This window comes from Myiozetetes cayanensis, unplaced genomic scaffold (assembly GCF_022539395.1).
Source record: "Myiozetetes cayanensis isolate MyiCay16 unplaced genomic scaffold, myiCay2020 scf2-11, whole genome shotgun sequence".
NCBI classification, from domain to species: Eukaryota; Metazoa; Chordata; class Aves; order Passeriformes; family Tyrannidae; genus Myiozetetes; species Myiozetetes cayanensis.
In genome coordinates this window covers 40,440,597-40,460,617 of record NW_026087411.1, presented here as the reverse complement: position 1 = coordinate 40,460,617, position 20,021 = coordinate 40,440,597, and the positions used below count along the sequence as shown (strand labels likewise).

Below are 20,021 nucleotides of genomic sequence, written 5' to 3'. Positions count from 1 at the left end.
TAGCATTTAAAAATGGCCCACAGGCAGTTTCAGTCTAGTTACTAAAATATAGTTACTAAAATATTGCCACTTTCAAAATTACCTGCAAGGAGAAAAAGAGCCTCTTACTTGTTCCGGCCAGCAGTGGAAACTACTCCTGCTACAGCTCTTCAGCTTCTGTTTCTAGCCCATCCTCAGAGATTTTGTTTAAAGTTTTGGTTGTTTTCTAAATTTTCTAGAAATTGTTTCTTCAGCAGTTTCTTTTTATATATAATGGTAGTTGAACTAAGACAGAGACATAGCTTTCAATGTAGTAAAAAAATTCTAGCAGAATCTACAGTTTAAAATTCATTTAGAAATACTTGACTTTCTTGTCTGTATTTAACTGATTAAGGACATAATGTCCTTGAGCACTACTGTGACATCACCAGTGAAAGTAAATTAGAATGAACATCATTATTCTCCTGTTAGAATGCATATGCTAACTACTGTGCTGCAGTACTACATAATATTGGCAACACCAGTAGAACAAATTAACAATTCTGAAGAGACAGACATAGCACAGAAACCAATATATGACACAAGGATACTTATTTAGATCTGAATAAAATGACCAGTAGGTTTGTTCTAATGTTGCTTTGCAAATTTAAAGAATTTCTGTTTCAATAGTAAATTCTTCTTTCCATCTAAACATCAGCCTGGCACCACACAAATAATTATGATTTCTCAATTTGTACATGATTATTTAATTGCTGGAGCAAAGTGAAAACAGCAGGAGCTTTGTCTCAAGTACATTCATTTTTACTGATAGTTTATTGCTAGCCTTCTTCGTATGGGCATACTTGCATTTTGTTGGTTCTCTTTCAAAATACAAAAGGCTGATGTATTGAGGATGATTTGTGGGTAAGTTAACAGGAAAAAAACCCAAAACAACAAGTTAAAAACGTCACTGAAGATCTCCACTTCAACTGTTTTTTTTTCCAAGGGACCAGGACTGCTTTGAAAACACCCTTGCACACTTGGATCTCATCTTCACTTGAAGCATACAATTCCCAAGATACTCCATGGCACTCATGTCCAATCTGTGTAAACTCACTTCAGAACTCAATCCCAGCAAGGAACCAGTGCTAATAAGCAACCCACAGAGAAATTCCTCAGTGCTTCATATTCCTAAAATCCAGCTAAGCAGAAACTACTCTTTCAAGCAGTGGAAATCAGCTGATTATCTCAGAAAACAAAAGACAGACATTAATAAAGTGATACATGTGGGTTTTTTTCATGAAACTAACTAAGAATCATTTCTTTCTAAAATTATATTTATATTCCCGTAAATATATATAAACCTTTAATGCAACTGATTCTTGTAGAAACAAATACGTGTATCTTTATATTTATGCACTGTGGGCAAAAACTTAGTGGCCGAACTTGAAACCTCAGATTATGGCATCTAAAGTAAAAACATATTGACAAACTACCAATTTCTACCCTGAGAAATCAGGCTGAAATTCAGAGAAAAAAAACTCTAACCAACTACCAGAAGATCATATATTCTGTAGGATGACTCAAAATTTCAAGGTACTTATTTTAGCCTCCAACTCAACTTTTCTACATATGTCAGATAGTCTGATGTATCACTTCTTAGAAGAAAACCTCTCAAAACAGCTGTGAAGAAAAGCAATAATTACTGAAGCATAGATGTCAAGCTTTCACCTGCTTTTGAACCATCATTCCTTCTAACACAGAAGGCTAGGTGCAAAACTGAAATACAGGAAATTCCATTTAAGTATATGTAAAAACATTTCTTACTGAAAGAATGATTGCATACTGAAACACTAAATTGTTGAATCTCCATCTTTGGAGATAATACAAAACCCAGGGAGCATGTCCCTGAGCAATCTGCTCTAGCTGACTTAGCTTTAAGCAATGGGATTGGAGTCAACAGCCTTGAGAAGTCCTTTCCAACCTCATATGTTCTCTGTTTCTATGTTTCTGTAAGATAAGACATCACAGAAGGCTAAAACGAGCAGTTGAGTAGGATACGGAGAGATGGATTTGCACCAGTTTTAACTAGTAAGTAGCAGTGACAGGCTGTCTTCTTTCTCCAAACTTCTGGTAATTTATTCCTTTCTGCCTTCTCTTAATTTCCCTCATTCATTAATATATTTTACAAATAACGTCATAGATCATATTTGTCAACTGAAACTCTCAGTCTTCTCACCTAATTCTTACATTGCTATCTGTCTGCTCTGTTTAGATTATAAACACTGAGAAAAGGCAAGATCAGAAGTCTTTAGAGATTGGGCAATCAAAATCATTCATCATGTTTTAGGAATATAAAATGGAAAATGAGGAGCTTTCTGTTTCAGCAAGAAGCGGTATTTTAGAGAAAGAGACTTCTTTTTTTATATTAGAAAGGTGAAGCTGAAAAGAACTTTTAAACAGAGATGCTTTTTAAAATTTTAGATTATCCATATCGTTTTTTAAAAAGTTCATGTTCCTTAGTAATTAGTTGCAGTTTTAAAACTGCTAAAAAAAAATTTAAAAGAGGAGCAGCTTTTGCAGATTTTTCCCAGAGTGGTAGCACTCAGTTGAAACTCCTCCTACACACAGACTGAGTGCTATGTATCACACTGATCCGAGACTTTAACATTTTATTTCTAGAAATGTATCAAAGAGGACACAAACAATTCACACATTATGTATTTTTCTATCAGGGCCTATAAAATACACATTTTTACCTTCAATATAATAGGATCAGCTCATTAGGCTCATATTCTGTAAACAGCTTGGAAATGTATACCAAACAAGTCAGTGAAAATTCATACCCAGAAGCAGATGGTGAGAATAGCAAAGCTAAGCAAAGAGAGGCTTAATTGCAAATTCTATCCAACTAAGCAAAACGGTGCTATTCTACATTCACAAGCATTTTCTTCAGAAAGGAACTCAACGCATCAACATGCAAGTTGAGGCAGGGGACAGCACTTCTGTGTCATACATCAGGCCAATGACTACTTGGAGAATTGCCACCAATTAAACAGTATTCGTATACAGTTGGCATCGACTTCACAGTGCTGCATGCTACGTAAAATTTTATTGCTTGTTGTCTTGCCAAAAGCAACACATCTAATGTTTTTTCAGCTAACTTAAAAATCAACAAGAGATTTAAAGCTGGCCTGCTACGAAAAGAGAAGTAATTAAATACTCTGGTACATTTCTCATTTAGAATGAGCCAAATTAACAATGACTAGACAAGGTACGCAGGAAATAAAGTCACATTGCTATAAAGTTTCAATTTTTCCTACTTCTCTGCCTTATAATAATCAAAAATTGAGAGAAGAATAAAAGTCTTCTTCACCAAAAAAAGGAACACTGACGAAAGAAAAATGCACTTCATTCCTGAAAACAATGACACAGTCACTACACTGATTTTTATTACAGTCTTTTCCTGAATGTGAGCATGTATTTGATGCTGCAACAAGATGTCTTTGCTTTTAATGACTTCATTGATGTAATTCACTATTTAATATGACTAAATTAGATATCTGTAAAAAGTGAGTATGTCTCTAAGACTTGGTACTATGTATGTCCAGAACCCAGTATTTCACTACTTTCATCAAGAAGTTCAACATAAGAAAAAATAAAACTAATCTTTTTAATTGTCAGGAGTTGGCAAAATCTCAAAGACAGATAAGATACAATTTTATGAGAAGGATTCCGTATTTTTAATTTCAGTACTAAAAGATAAAACTCTCCTATGGAAGAAAAGTAGTACCATCAGCTTTCAGAACAGCTCAGTCATGTTGCACTGAAGTTTACTTCTTACCCTTTCAAAGTCACACAGAAGTAAATTTTCCATTAAATTTCTTCCAGGATCTCATTTTATCTTCTATTACACGTCAGTATGGCTTTTGGGGAAAAGATTGCTCTAAGAGCCTCAATAATGTTATCACTAAACATGACAGACAATATCCACTTACGGAAGGCCTCCAATACAAGAGCCATCATTTAAGCAGTAGCAGAGAAAAAACCCAAACAGATACAAATGTCACATTGAGAACTGTTGCTCATTACCTTCTAGGTGCTCCATCCTCGTGTGGTTGAATAATCACCACTTTTACTGTCACCGATGTACGTAAAAGGTCAATCATTTGCTCATGAGTCAAAGTTGCCACAGCCACTTTACAGATCTCAACCAGGCGGCTCCCTTGTCGTAGGCCTGCCTTCCAAGCAAAACCAAAGGGCTCCACATCTGCCACTATCCCTTCAAAGTTCACGTGGAATCCAAGTTGGCCCAACCCGTTCCTCCGTAGGGTCATTTCCGTGGTTTCACATCCTCTGGTCACTATCTAAGGAAGTATCAGATTGTTATGCTGTTTATTGTCAGGACACACTTCTTTGGACTCAAAACCAGATCTCTTTTCAAACACTATTAAGCCATGTAGGGCTTGACATTAAGTATCTTTAGTATACTAATATTAAATTATATTAACATTTATGTTTGCATGAAGGTTTCTGCATAAAACACAACGAACAAAACATTTAACGATGCTAAAAATCTTACATCCCCAGAGCAAGCACTGACCCATGTCAAGCTCTTTCCCCCTTGCCCAACGTTAACACAATACCATTTGTATCTTACTGAAAACTTAACAGCTGGTTTAGTTTCAAAACACTAAGCAAGAAAAACACTGTCCTGTCAGTTATTTCATTTTTGTTGGCTGACTGCAGGTGTGCAGGCATTTTTGTTCAGTATTAAACTTGAGATATAACATGAGCCAAATTGAGTGAAGTGCTTCAGTTCTAGAAGCTTTTCTTCCTCAAGAAAATAGCAATGAATATTGACTTATTTTGCTTTACAGTCAGGTTCCTAAATATCACCATCTCCAGACGTGGACATCACTAAAATGGCATAAGAGTTTTCATGTTACTGGGAAACTTAGAAACAAAAGAATTATTTTCCTCATATTCAATGAAAAGTAATTTTGTCATCATACAGAGTAGCCAAAATCCTTCAAATTCAAGTTTTGCCAACAAGGTTCATTTCTACAGACTGTGAAATAAGTCCTCAACAGTTTTCTGTGTAAAACATAATCATACAACAGCCTGTAAGCTGGATTACTGCATTAGACTCAGAAGACAAAATTCTACCCCACATTACAAGGTAAGTTTGAGAGATACCCTAGCACTCCCTTTTGTGAGTGTCACAAACTAGTATGCTTTTTAGATCCATTAGTACAACTGGAACAGAAACTTCACCACTGTGAAACAACATTATCAAAGACCTCACAGTCCTTTATAACACTCCAGCAAGGCAAATGTCTGCCCTTTAGAGATGCATATGTTACTACACAGATCAGGAGATCTTTCCAACATTTTCCCGTGCTGCACTAAGAGTAATTCCACAGAACACCTTGTTCCACAAAGGTGTTCATGCTGATTATGGTTGCTTTTAGTGTGCGTCACAGAGGTACGCACAGTACTCAACTTTAGGCATTTAATTTCAGGTGCTCAAGTTAAGAGGCTAGTGTCCTTTATTTTCAGGCATGCAGGACAGATCTTCGCAAAGGCTGTTTTATAGCTTGACTTTAATTCAGGAGGATATTTTGGAGCAGTCATTCCCACCCTCCATTGCCTATTTGAGCCAGAATCTGCAGAGGCTGGCTTCCTAGTTTATTATGTGCTTCCCACAGAAGACTGGCCCAGGCTAATTCTGGGCTGCATGGCAAGGGGGTGGGACTGTACGGGCAGTGAGATGTTGGCACTGTGACTGGGTACAGCTGCCACAAAACCGCTCCTTTCACCACCCGAGGCAAAGGCAGTTGACTAGGGGCAGTTTTATGGGAGGTTTAAACTGACCTAAGGCCCCGCCGCCCCTGCCCTGTGTCCGTATCGCGTTAGCACTTGTGCAGCCATGCAGACACACCAGGGGAAAGGTACAGCTGAAAAACAGGCTGCTTTTTAAAATAGTGCTCCAAAGAGCTGTCAGGCAGGAAATGGACAGGACTGTCTCCTTCACTCAGAACAATTACGAAAGTACGTCCCCATCACTGACAAAGCAACTTAACACATAGCAAACACTGAGCTGTAAGTTACTTTTGTAGCTTCCTTTTTACACTTCCTGATTAGACTGATCTTTTGTCCACCATTATTATAGAGTCAGGGATGAAAGTCCTGAAGTCTACTCCATTCCCAATCCCATGTCTGACTGGAAATACCTTGGTCAGTGATTGAAACTCACGATTTTAAATACCTTATTCAATATAAAAGCACTATTGTCTTTTTAGAATTTCCATATGGATATCTGTCACTCAGCAGAAAGAAATCAGAACTTGCACAAATGACAACAAAGTGCTACAAAACCTTGAGGCACTTCAAGATTGCTGATCTGAGGAAGCTGGTGCATGCTCGTGCTTTTAACCTGTGATAAACTCAAGCTAATGAAATACAATTAGCCCTCATTCATTAAGGGATAATCTTCTATAAGCTGTGAAATACTGGAGAGAGATATTGCAAGGATCTGATATTCTGAGATTTATTGCCTGGAAAGTTTAGGCTACTTGAACTGTAGCACTTCTATTCATAATCTTTTCAGTTATTTCTGAAGATGTAGGTTTCAAAATCAAAATGTGAAACTCATTTTTGAAATGTCCAAAATGTACTCTGGAGGTTTTGCTTACAAAACCACATTCTGGGTTTGCCTAACAAAATAAAAGCAGCTATTTCCTTTGTCATTATTCAGCTCTGAGTTTTTGGTATATTTTAGAAACTTTCCTTTTTAAATCAAAGTTTCTGTTGTGTTTATTACTGTACATATAATATTAGAACCGTATAGCATGCAGTTGAATTATTTTTTTCCAGCTCTCCAGTGATGAATAATTTTTAATACGACTTTCATAATTTGTGAACTAGATAAGTGAAAACGAAATTTTCAGCTCTTTGTTAACTACAATTCTGTGACAGGTTTCTAAAATGTATAGTCATGCAGTGAAAAGAAGAACATGTTATTACAGTCAGGAGCCCAGCTGAGGGATGGAATTCTATGAAACTACATAATATTCTTTGGAGGGGAGGGGACAGACACCTCTTCATCATTATGTCACAATTAAAAAAATACTGCAAAAGAAATGCCCCAGCTAAAGTATACAAATTTTTCCAACTCAGAGCACTCAAAATTTCTTCTTCAAGCTAATTAAATATTCCAAAGTTAAAAGATAAAATAAACATTCCTGCCAAAGATTCATCTATTCCCAAAAGGAAATATTCCAGATCTACTCCTCCTTAAGAGTATACCCCCTAGAAGGTAACACTGAATACTACACAGTAATGGCACATTAAACATAGTGCTGTTCCACTTCAAAATAGGTCATTCTGCTTACTTGGTTGCCATTTCACTGATCTCGTAGCTGCTAACGAACAAAGAGCCAGCTCCTCTGAACGCACTTAACGCAGATGAAGTTAAATGACAGAGATCTTTCAAGTACCATGAAGAAGGTGAGGAGATTTTTTAATATACAGGATACTAAGGAAATTTTGTCAACTCAGGTTCTTGTCTAAGGATCCATTCAGCGTTTCCATTTAATCTTGTATCACTCTGCCATTCTCTGTTATCCTAAAGCTCAAACCCACTACTTTTTCTGCCTTCAAACACACTCCTCCAAGTTAATGTATAGTTTGCTTTTGCTGTTCTTTCTACTTTATATAACTAGATACTTTCCCCCACAAACAGAAATTTATTTACACTGACAAATCCAGTCTTTTTTCAGTCTTGAACTGATTGTTTTGGTTCAAACCAAAATCATGGTCTCAGTTTTTCAGATCTTTTCTTAATCTGGATATTCATATGGGTTTCTTATTCACCTGCATGATATAAATCCAGGCAATAAAAGGCACATATGTCTTTGACAATCGCATTTAGTAACCGCAACATTTTACTCACTGGTTTTAATAAATGCTTTTACTCATGACTGAAAAGGGTTAATTTGATCATTGAAGACTGATATTACATCACAGATTGAGCTGTCATCTTTAGCATCTGATGGGACATGTGATTGTCGACCTTAGCTGTGTTGTAAGTCACATAAAAGGTTTTTAAAGTATGCATTAAAAGTGTGATGTCAGAGTTTTAAATACTTTTTAGTGGTTGTATAGAGGAAGTATTCAGATAAATATAGATAAACATTTCATTTTGTGTTTTAACTACTGAATTTGAAAGATCTATCTTCAGTAACTGCCATATTTCCATGTTTTACAAAACTAAGTAAGTGAAAAACAGAAAAAGAAATCATCACTTATGACAGCAGAAGTTTTCACTAGAACTTTAAGTCTTCTTTTCCACATGTGTTAAGCAATTTATATTGTTCATTTAACAATACTGAATGGGAACACTATTTTTCAAAAGGGAAATATCTGTCTAAGGAAAGTGAAATTGAAAAGTTCAATTGAAAAGGATAAAACAACAGTGGCAAGAAGAGTTTAGAGACAGTCACCTCCTGAAAGACTAATTGTACTTTAGAAGAAAGTTGTTATTATTATTATTAAGCTAAGTGTGACTGCAGTACTACAGAGGCCCTAAAACATCAGCTGCAATCCAACTGTTCCAGTGTGAAAACTGTAAGCATACTGATTTCTTTTCAATGCTGGGCTTTCTAACAGAAAAAAAAAACCAAGACCATCTAAATCACTTAAATTAAGATCAAAGGGTGAAGTGCAACCATGTGATGTAGATGCATCAGCACTTTTACCTTGGAGTCCCTGTCATTTCATTTATACTGACTGAAATAGTTATAGGACAGTAGTACTGACAGGGTCATCAAGTGTCTGAAAAACTTTATCCAGTCAGCTGTAAAAACTAGCATTAATTGGTCTAGTTTTCTTTACTTCCTGCAGTTGCTCACTACAGAGGAACAAATTAGCAGAATCACTTGCACAAAATTTTCTGCTAATATTCACATGGATTATTACAAGAAGTCAGAGTGAGTATATTTTACACATTTATATTTTGCATCTTTTAAATTAAAGGATATTTCGACCTACAAAGGTGTGATTTGAGTGTAGGCTACAGCAAGAGGGTGCAAAAGCTCAGCTTTTCAGTCACTGGCACCATCCATGGCCTTGGGCAAGTAATCAGATCAATGGTATCTGAACCCTTAGCCCTGAAAAATGGATTGATAGTGCTTATCTCATATGCTGTTGTGAGGATTACTATTTATAATGCTCTCTGAAGACTGAAAACACCCCTGAACTATAAACATAGGACATTTTTAATTACAGCTCAAAGGAGATGTAGGCAACTAAGTCTTAATATAAAAGAAACTGAAATTCCAGTTTAGAAACTGTACTTACTTCAAGTCTTTGAACAATTTCTCTGATGTCCTCAGTACAATTATCTGCTGCAGACAGAAGAATACATTCTCCTCTTTCATAAAATATTTTGATGCTCATTAATCCAGATGTCCATCCAATAACATCTCTACAGGAGCAGTTAAACACAACATTTTTTGATTCCTTTTCAATCAACATGATAAACTCATTGGAGATTCCAAGGAGACATTCGATGTCAGCAGACTGGCCAAAATCTCGGGCAATCACATTCCACATAATTGCTCCAACACTGAACAGATGTGCATCTTTCCTTGGTTTCACTTTTTCCTTCTTTTTTGCTCCTAAAGTAATAAAGCTAAACTTTGCTGAAGTATCCACTGTAGCTGTGGTAACAAAGTTTTCTGCCAGATCTTTCAAGTATTCTTGACGTGTCCGTGTGGCCATGGCTCGAAATTTTTCCGACTTATGTGCCGCATTTTCAGCATTAATAACTTTGGCTAAAAGGAAGTCCCTAAAGACTGCTGATTTGGGGAAAGTTACTCCTTTGGGAATTGGTGGACCGAATGGGGGTACATCTTTTGATCGTGAAACACCAACACTGGAAATAGAAAGAAAAAAATCAAAATGGTTACTCCCTAGCAAAAAAATAATCAGACGATAAGCAGAACTGTGATCTGTGTAGTCCATGTACACAGTTGAGTTTAACTTTGACACATCAATTTTTTTTCAGACATTTCAGACTCATTAAACAAAACTGTCTGCTTTAAAATGGCTTTCTTCTTTCAAATATATAAAGGATATTATTAATAAAGGACACTATTCACGAACACAATATCAAATATGACTTCTAAGGTGTCACTGTCTTCTTTAATGGAGTAAATATAAAAATGTGTTTTGAGACATAAATGAGAGAAATATTTTTTAAAATTACTTTTATCTAAGTCTATAATTTTCAGCTGCCACTCAGGTGCATCATCTTAAAATTAAGAAATATATAAAAAATTTATTTTAATCCTCAGATATTTTGTTACAATGAAGTGAGAAGACCAAGAAAACGTATTGGTGTCCAAGAGTGACTATACTCCAAAGTGACTATAATGGAGCGTTCTTCACCTGTTTAAGCTGGCTACTCTATGTTCATAAAATTTGAAGGTACCTGCAATTCTGGACACAGACAGTTCACAGTAAGATGTAAGAGAAATAGCAATATTTTTTAATTGATACAATTATATCTCTAATTGTTATATACATTATGTATTACAACTGGAAAAGAATTTCAAAATACTGTGCAAACTATGTATAACTACTACTGGTTTGACTGAAATGCAGTCACATATGGGATGACAGACATCGTTTAGTAGTAAGAAAAACGTAACTTAGGAAATGTCATGTATTATTAAAGATAAAACAGTTACTGAAAAAACCTCAAGTTCTAAAAGATATTTTAAGTTCTAGTGGACAGCTAAAACAAAGTGATATGACCCAACTTCATGATGTATTTTAATCTCATTCTAAACAATGAAAAAATAACACTTATGCATGCTAAACCTGTGTCATTACACTTCATGTCCTTATCATTTGCACAATTCCCAATCAGTTCACAACTAGGTTTCCACCTTGATTACCCTGCTAAAATTCATGATGCAGTGACTTAAATGTGAGAGTTAAGGTCATCTGAAATTTGAGATGTTTTTATATTCTCCAGAAGTCCTTATTCTTAAAGGCCACAACGCATGCTAGTGTCATATTGCCATACTCAGGGATTTACAAAGGTTAATAGCCTTCTGAAATACTTTATTTTAGATCACTCTATTTCTGAAAGGAAAAAAGTGTGAGGTAAAAACTAAATAAATTTATATTGCTATGTCTGCAAATCTTATTTTCACTAACTTGTTATATCCCCATTTTGTGTCCACAAATCAGCAACACAGAGTTCTGCATATACCACTTAAATCGACAAACTGTGCCCTGTAACTCTGCGTATGTGCAAGGGAGACACTGGTGTTGCTAATTCACAGGAAATGTAGCAGAAGTTTTAAAACTATATACATAATACCTTCAAGAAATACAAAACTGTTAGAAGACAGTTCCACTGTAGTATTAGTAACAAACTTAAATAGTTATAAGTCTCTACTCACCTATAACACACATTTTCAGTGCAAGGATTATGTACTTTGACTATGACAAATACATGTTGAAAGTGGGAACGAATATTTTTTGGAGTAAAAGGAAGTGCTCCTGGCTCTTGGAAGACAATGGTAACTATGTCATTTCCTATATGCCTTTTCCTTAGCAGCTAGACAAGAAACATGCATTGAAAAATGAGTTATAAAAAAATAATCACAATTTCTTCAGCTTAGAAAAAAAAACAAAACAAAACAAGTTAAGCATAATTTTTCAGAAATAACTTAATTATCATATCCTTGATGACTACAGATAAAGGACATCGGATTGAACTGCAAAAAGATGAGGAAAGTAAATTGGGCTAACTTCACAAAAATACTAGTGAGTTTTCTTGCACCACCCCCAATAGTTCTACATAGTTTCTGCTCACTTCTGGTTTATTTTATAAGAAAAAAGTATTTCTCTTACTTTAGTGCATCACTACAATAAGAAAAAAATGTTACATCACCTGACAATTCTCACTATTCAGAGAACTGTATATCAGAGATCCCTCTTTACAGTGTAATATTTGTCTACATTAAAAATATAATATTGCTTCTATTTCTCAACAGAACTTCTTTTTCTGTGTTGCAATTCTATTAAATATTGTCCTTATTATTATGATCTTATTATTTAAAAAAATAGGTTATCACAAATACTCATCACAAATTTTAACAACTGCATACTTGAGGAACAAAGCTAAGACTCATGGAGAAACAACAGCTATTAAAGACTCATAAATTAAAAAGTTATTCTTGTAATTGGTAGCTTTTACCATCAAAATATATTTAAGGAATAATTTAAAGTATTAAATCATTGTTACAGACCAAAACATGGTAAAAACTATAAAACATGTCCAGTAATAAGGGAGCACTATACTCTCTCCCCAAGAAAACCCAACAGAACAACACGGTAAAATAAGGTTCACTTTCCTCATAGAAGGATATTGTAACTTTCAAATTTTTAACATTTTTTTCTTAAATACCTTTGCTTATAAAACATCCATATGTATTAAAGACAGAAAAAACGTAGCCTACCACATGCTACATTTAAAATATTTACCGAAAGTCTGCCAAAGACCTTGCATTGTCAACTAACAGCACACAGACACTTAAAGCTGTACCTTAGCTCATGTGTAACTAAAAATGATATAAGAACAAATTTATTTGAAAACTTTATGACAGAGCAAGTAATACTTTCTCTATCACACTGATTTTACAGAAGGTAATCTTTCTAATAAAAGAGTATTTTCTTGTATTTTCTCATTTCCATTAAGTTAGTATTACAGCTACCAACAAAAGTGTGCAAAGCTGCATATGCTAAAGCCTAAAATCCAAAAGTATGTTTCTTATAATAACACAAAGGGTGATATTCTAAAGGTGGTAAGAAGGGCCAAAGCCACAATTTTAAAACACTCAGTATATCTATATTATTTGAAACATAATCAAAATCCCAAATACAGATTAAAGAAATAAGACTTCTTATGAAACTTTACAACAGAAATAAGAACAGAAAATAGCATTTGGAGTAAGTCATTTGGCTCAGTCAAGTTCTCAGATTTTGAAGACTAAAATCGTAATAACTGACTATTTGAGCCAATTAACATATACAACCTTTTGTGTACAAATTACAGTAAAAGCACACAATGTGGAACTGATCACAAAATTAAGTGTGCCAGGTAACTTGCTGAGCTAGTGAGCCATACAATTAGATCATAGTAGTGCAGCATACGATCATATTTAGAAGTTATTACTATCTCACAGATTGGAATTTACACTTCCGTTAAATTTGTAAGGAACCTTCCAGCTGAAGGGTACAGGGTGATTAATTTCTGTCTTATATCACTAAGTGCCCAATTACTCTTTCTTGCTATAGTGGTTCATGCCTATACATTTCCACAGAGCAAATTATAAAAATTATAACGCAATCCTGTTTAAATTTATATTTGAAACAATCACCACTTTCAAGAATATTTTCTGCTTTTGAAAACCCTTTTAGGAGGTGCTGCTTGCCCTCATAGGTAGCTTAAACAAGAATAGCAGTCATTTAGTAAGAGGTAGGTTTTAGAAGTGTTTGAAATTTTACTAGCAAATGCCTTTTTAAAATTACGGCATTTCCCATATTTTATCCCTAAACTATTTTTGAAGAGCTGAAACCTCTACAAGGTCCAAAAATAGAAATAGGAAGACAGGTCATTATTTTTAAGAACCTTACCAAGCTTGTAGAGATCTTAGTGACTTCTTCAACAATTCAAAACAAAGCCAGTGTAACACTTACAAATAATTGTCATGCGTTAAGTGGTCAGTCAACTTCAACACAAAGCAAAGCAAAGCACAGTTGTGGCTGTGCACAGAGTATCATAAGGTAAAGAACTTCAAAAGGGGAGAGAAATAAACTGGGGTGATCTGGAACATGGAAAGAAGTGCTCTGGATAGGATAAAGGAACAGGAACAGAATAAAGTATTGAATGGAGAAGAAAGAGGGAACACATACTTCTCTGGGAAATGTGAGATAAGGATAGCATACTGAAAATGAAAAAGGAATTGAAGGAAACTGGAACTAAGCAAAAAGATCTATAAGAAACCCTTCCCTAGTTTGCATTCTATAACCTAAATTTTCCTCCCAACATTTACCTCCTAGGGTTTTTTTCCCCCAGGTTCTCAGTTTCCCCTTCCTCTCCCATTTTGAGCTCTGCTCAGGTTTGGGGGTTTTAGATGTTGTATTACTAATTATTTTTCTTTTAATCTGCCTTTCTAACATACTCTAAAAAGTCTCATGCCAATGCAGAGAGTTCCTACAATAGGAATTCTCAATAGGGTGCACAGATTACAGGGAATTACTTACAGTAGGGAGACATCAAACACATTTTGACATCATTCCAATATCAGACTAAACTGACATGTTAGAATTTGAAAATGAACCTAATCAAGTACAACAAACAGCCAAAAGGAAATCAGTTAAGTATTATGTAACAGCACAAGACACGCAAAGGGGAGTCCAGTAAGGAAAATATGTTAGAAAAGCAGAATCCATTAGATTAAAATAGTTTGCATCAAATAATAGTTATTATATTAATTCTCAGATTTTAACAACTCAATTCTGAATTTTCAGATATGCATCTCTGAAGAACTGCCTTAAAACTTAGCATATTTACAGGTTATGCTCAGCCTTAAAAATCTACATTTTTAATCTACATTCATTCAATTAAATGACAAAGTGTTAAGAGTCAATTAAGGAAATCTCCAAACTTATTTTAGTACGTTTCTAAAATAAGTGGTTTCAAAAGTTTTACTTTCAATTTGTGTTCTTAATCAGTACCAAACTCAGAAATGAGTGGCAAGAGATCTTTCAACAGATCTGGTTAAACCAAGTTTGGTATAACCAAAGGTCTCGTTACCCAACAATTTTAACGCTAGCTTAAATGCAACAAGTTTACTTCATTATTGCATATCTGTTTCATTTTCAAGTTTTCATTAAACTGGGTGAAAACTAATTCTTGAACCGATTTGGATTAATCAGGTCTGATCATGTGTACACAGGCAGACTGCAAATGTGTGAATGGGAAACTTGCAAGGGAACGAGTTGGAAAGGGGCATTGCAAAGGTTAACTTCAAAAGGGAAAACCTTGAACTATGATTTGAAGAAAAGGCCAGTAAAGGAAAAGGAACCGGTCACACCAGGGCTGGTAGTCTTTTCTGTCCTAGGTAAGGAGCAGCTGACTTGAAAGTTCCCAGCCTATGTTGCAGCCAAAGTGAAAATTACCTTGCTCTTTGGATCTCCTGCTGGCTCTAAAACTACAGGGATGTCCTGATCAGGGACCAAGGAGGGCGTAGTTATATCCTGGAAGAAGCAACAAACAGTTCTGGTGCGGCCTATTTTTGGCTCACAGGTGTTTGGAGTATAAGCAATGCTCAGTGCTTGCTCACTGAAGGTCAGCATCGTGGATTATGAAGAGTGACTCAACACCTTGCCCAGTCATTACCAGTCAAGGGACATAGAGATAGGGTGCAACAACCTCATCCAGTACATGCACACTATGCTAGCAGAAAACAACTATTGAATGGGGACCTTCACTGCTAACATAACCTACAAGGAGAATTACCATGGTCTGTAACTTCCCCTTACTTGGGTATGTAGTTAGTGAGCCAAACCCTGAAGAGACAAACAACATTCAATATTCCACAGCATCTGTAAGCCTCCCTCTGTCTTAAGCACAACTGATGCAAGTGCTTCTTCAGCATCTAAAAGGTCTCAAGGAAGAAGACCTAATCAAATTTTATCCTAGCTTGTGAGAAGTAACACTGTTGATACATTTCATACTTCATTATGTACTTTGGAACTAAATGGTAAGAGAATAAAAATAAACAGTTATTATAGATCCCTTTTGCACATTAAGGCTGGCTAAATTCTGGTAATTTGGGTGCACTTGTCACATTTCATTAAGACAGTGTCCATGCTGTGCAAACACTGACAGATCTCATCACCTGAAAAATAATGTGGTGGGTCTTCAGATAGGCATACTGCTTGAACTTGGAAAACTGCCACATTATTTTGATCCCAAGAAAGCAACGAATAACAACATAGTGCTTCTGCTAAGTAATGAATCTAAAAGCTAAATAAAGGGACAATGATGAGAGCTTACTAAAACACTGTGGAAAGGAGTGCTTGTTGCTGGGGAAAACCATGGAGTTAAAATTGAAATTCTGTACACAAGAATCATCACCTGACTATAAAGAAAGACACATAAGGAAATGATAAGAATGAAAGGAAGGCACAGGAAGAAGTGAAAGGACAATAATAGGGGGTGGCTGAGCAACACAGTAGTGAAGCTGACAAACATCAAAACTATGAAAATTAGTGGATCATGGCAAGAGAATATCCTGTTCTCACAAACAAGGGAAATTCATGAAAGACAACAATAAAAGGAATAAACTCCAAGTAAGGCCATATTTACTGTCAGTGCCTGTGACTTGCTATGAAAATATTCATTTTATTCTTTTACAGCAAGCTCATTCAGTGTATTATATCTTCTTAATAGAGTACAGTTTTCCCTATTTACATGCACTTTCCAGTCAAAGATTATTATGACTGATAACAAACAAAACAACTTCTAGTGCATTTACTAAAATTAATCCTGTATTGTACTAAGGCATAAATGAAGGTTTAGAAATGTGGAAAAATCTGAAATCAGTGATGAAGATCCAATACCTTGATTACTAGCTACTGTCACAGTTGAGTGTCTAATATAGCTGGACGCTCTGTCTCCTGAAAGCCACACATTTCTAGAAGTGAGTCATCAAAACTTCATATTATTCATATGGTGAAAAGTTTCTCTCTTATGATTCCTAATTTAGTTTCTTTAACCCTAAGTGTAATGGAATAAAAGTTGTCTTAACTTTGACTTGATACAGTTCTTCAAACTTTTCAAAGTTTTATGCACTGACATTTATTTAAGATATATAAATACATGACATAACTGTCTTTCGTTTCGACTATTATTTATTCCTTCTGAAGAATTTAAATAATTTTCTTTGATCTTTTTCTTGCTGCCTGGACACATCTTTTTCCTCATACAAGACCTATTGATAGGGTAGGCATGAAGGAGACAACTCACATGGCTTAGCAATCAATGTGTGATTTTTTGTGTGCTGTTCAAAAGCAAAGTGAGATAACATCCTTATTTCATGACACCCCTTCAAAACGGCTGAAATTTTTATATCTTGCATCACAATGCCAGAATATTCTAAAACTAACTAAATAAATCAACACTCATTTCCACAGACCTCGAAAAAACACAGACTAGCAGCACAGAAGGTTATGAACTACCATCAGTCTGACCTATGAGCAATTCTACTGCTTTTCTTTTAAGCATTAATACTGATATATTATACCAAATGTGCTTGTACTTTTTAATTAAGTAACAAGAAATATCTTAGACAGGCAAGACAGAGTAACCTTACTGGTGCACCGCACACTTTGGATGCTGTGCTGGTTTTTAGCCATCCTTAATGCTTTGAAGATATTCTCACTTATTACATAAGCAAAGGGAATTCTCTAGAAATAGGATAAATACACTGCAGTTTTCTGTCTTCACAGAAACCTTGAAGGACACAGTTAGCCAGTTATTACTAAACTGACATATTAGTAAACATTTCAAGATCTGTAATATAAGGATTAAGTGGAAGGAATAGTTTTAAAAATCTTCTTACATGCATATTTTAACCATAAGACTATTTTAAAGATTCATTCCATTCAGTGTTTAAAACATAAGTAAGATGTAAATCCAGTCCAAACTGAAAATAACTCATTCACCACAGGTAATATTGCCTTTTAATAATATAATGAAATGGAGTAGATGGGATAAATTTACTGAATCATACAGAATAAAAATCCTATGAGATTTCTAATGTCTTAGAATATTTCAAGAAAAAAAATACAACTGAGACATACTTAAATTAAAACAATTCAGTTTTCAACCAATATTATTAAAGAACCCCAACACTCAATGTCAAACATTTATAATGACAAAATTACAAAGAAAAGCTAAAACAACATACCTGTTGCCTGTTACTGGGCATGTATGGAAGCATTGTTGATACATGAAACATTAACTCATAATCTTTATAGGTAGTATAGAGGGAATGAGTTCCTGTTGAATCAGCTGAAAATTAATTTAATCGCAACAAGGTCAGTAAATGAGAACATTCATACTACTTTTCAGGGTACCATTCTTCACATGCTATGATTTAAATCTATTTAAGCAATTTAAGTCTTTTTTTCAACAGAACAAAACCAGCTTGCATCAGCTAAATATCTACTCTTTAGTTTCATATTATAGGACGTGAACGGTCCTGCAGAAAAATGTCCAAAGAGTTTGCTGTCTCTGAGACCTAAATGACCTAATTTTGAATACACTGGCACTTCATGAAAAAGGAACAACCACCTAGTTACTTGAGTATAGTTTTATGTACTATGCATTTTCATTATTTAGTGTTTAATAAGGACAATTAATGAAATCTATACTTTACCAAAAAGGAACTGGTTACTTGAAATCAGACATTAAAAGATATATTTTTAAAACATAAAATATGTACATAATAACATTAAAATTTTTATGGGAATTTTCACATATTTGAAAATTATAAAAATGCATTTCATATATGATATTTTTGTTTCTTTTATTTAGAAAGTTTATTAGCATTTCACAATGTTTACAGCAAATTAGATGAGTTTTACATTGTAATCATAATCATTTTTATTAATCTTCTTCAAGATGTGCAGACTATTTAAGTACAGCAAACTTCTAAAAGGTTTAATTTTTTACTTTAATGAACACCTTATTGAGTCAAGACAACTACCAATTTTTCTTGTTTTCTTCCATATTCACTCATTTTTTAGCATTTATGTTCTCTAAACCAATAAACATTCACCATCACACTCTTTCACACACTGTATAAGGTTTTGCTTTGTTTTAAATAGTAACTGTATTCCAAAATAAACTCGATTGGCCATGTTAGTTCTCCAGTTAGCAGTATATAAATTTACACTTAAGGGTAAAATTCGGCAGCAACCAAACTCTATCTGCAGCCCCAAATCTAAAAATATTTTTGTGTGTATGTAGTTATTAGCACATTCATATTATAACTGGGTTCATGCATACAGTTTTGTCTGTACAATAATAAAATTAGCTTCATTTCTTAATATCTACAAATTACAGTTGCATAAGAAATAGGAAGCATAATTTCCACTGAAGTTTCTTACTTAAATGTTGATTAAAAAAGGAAAGAGTATTGCACTTCTCTATTTGAAAACCAGTTGAAAAGCTAATTCCATTATAACATTTCAGTGGCATTTTAGAAAGGCAGTTTTGAAGAGATAGAAAGAGGAAATAATGTGAAATATAAAACAAATATCTGTCTAACCTACACTGATGTCAGCAACCCTACACTCTGACTCCATTTGTAATTAGATACTAAAGTCTTATTTAAATATTTATTAAGAACCTATACAGTTCCTTACTCTTAAAAATCAGTGCTTTCCTAATATAACATCCTACTTAGTTGAATACTTTTGATTTAGCACCCTGACTCTTGAAATGAGATAACAAATTTTTCTTATGAAATTTAGTCCATTACACAAAGCAAGCTGAAATCTTTTAACTTAACACATGCTCTACTCAAACACCTACTAAGGCCCACTGTGATTAAATTTACATAGTAGTTGCTACTACAAACATTACTCTGTTGACAATTTTAGTGAAAAAAAAAATTATATCTGGCCTGACATTTTTGCACCTCATTCCTTTCTGAACATTTGTTCTATTTCACAAAGTTTGAGAAAATTGGCTAGATCTTTTTTTAGTTATATTTTGCAGAAAAGTACTTTTTAGCAAACAAAAGTGATATGTAGATATAAAATTACATTTCCTCAATTTCTTTCATTCTCATTTCTCTGTGTACAGGTGTAAGGCAATTAAACCGATATATAATCCAATTTATCTATAAAATAATCCATAATTATATTCTGATTACAAATAAGAACATTAATGTTCCAATAAT

The 20,021-nt window shown here is 34.4% G+C and overlaps 1 protein-coding gene across 6 annotated transcripts in view; it reads right to left on the bottom strand.

Moving 5' to 3' along the window:
• SIPA1L2 (signal induced proliferation associated 1 like 2) overlaps positions 1 to 20,021 on the bottom strand; it is a 127,608-nt gene that overhangs the window by 37,502 nt on the left and 70,085 nt on the right. For 4 of the 6 annotated variants that reach the window (XM_050314602.1, XM_050314603.1, XM_050314598.1 and 1 more), the window contains exons 7-11: positions 18,021 to 18,124; positions 15,226 to 15,303; positions 11,439 to 11,596; positions 9,322 to 9,898; positions 4,051 to 4,325 (exon numbers count right to left, since the gene is read on the bottom strand). In XM_050314602.1, coding sequence (XP_050170559.1) covers positions 4,051 to 4,325; positions 9,322 to 9,898; positions 11,439 to 11,596; positions 15,226 to 15,303; positions 18,021 to 18,124 — 1,192 coding nt within the window. The remainder of the gene's footprint in view (positions 1 to 4,050; positions 4,326 to 9,321; positions 9,899 to 11,438; positions 11,597 to 15,225; positions 15,304 to 18,020; positions 18,125 to 20,021) is intronic. The other 2 variants (XM_050314600.1, XM_050314601.1) reach the window with 1 other exon arrangement.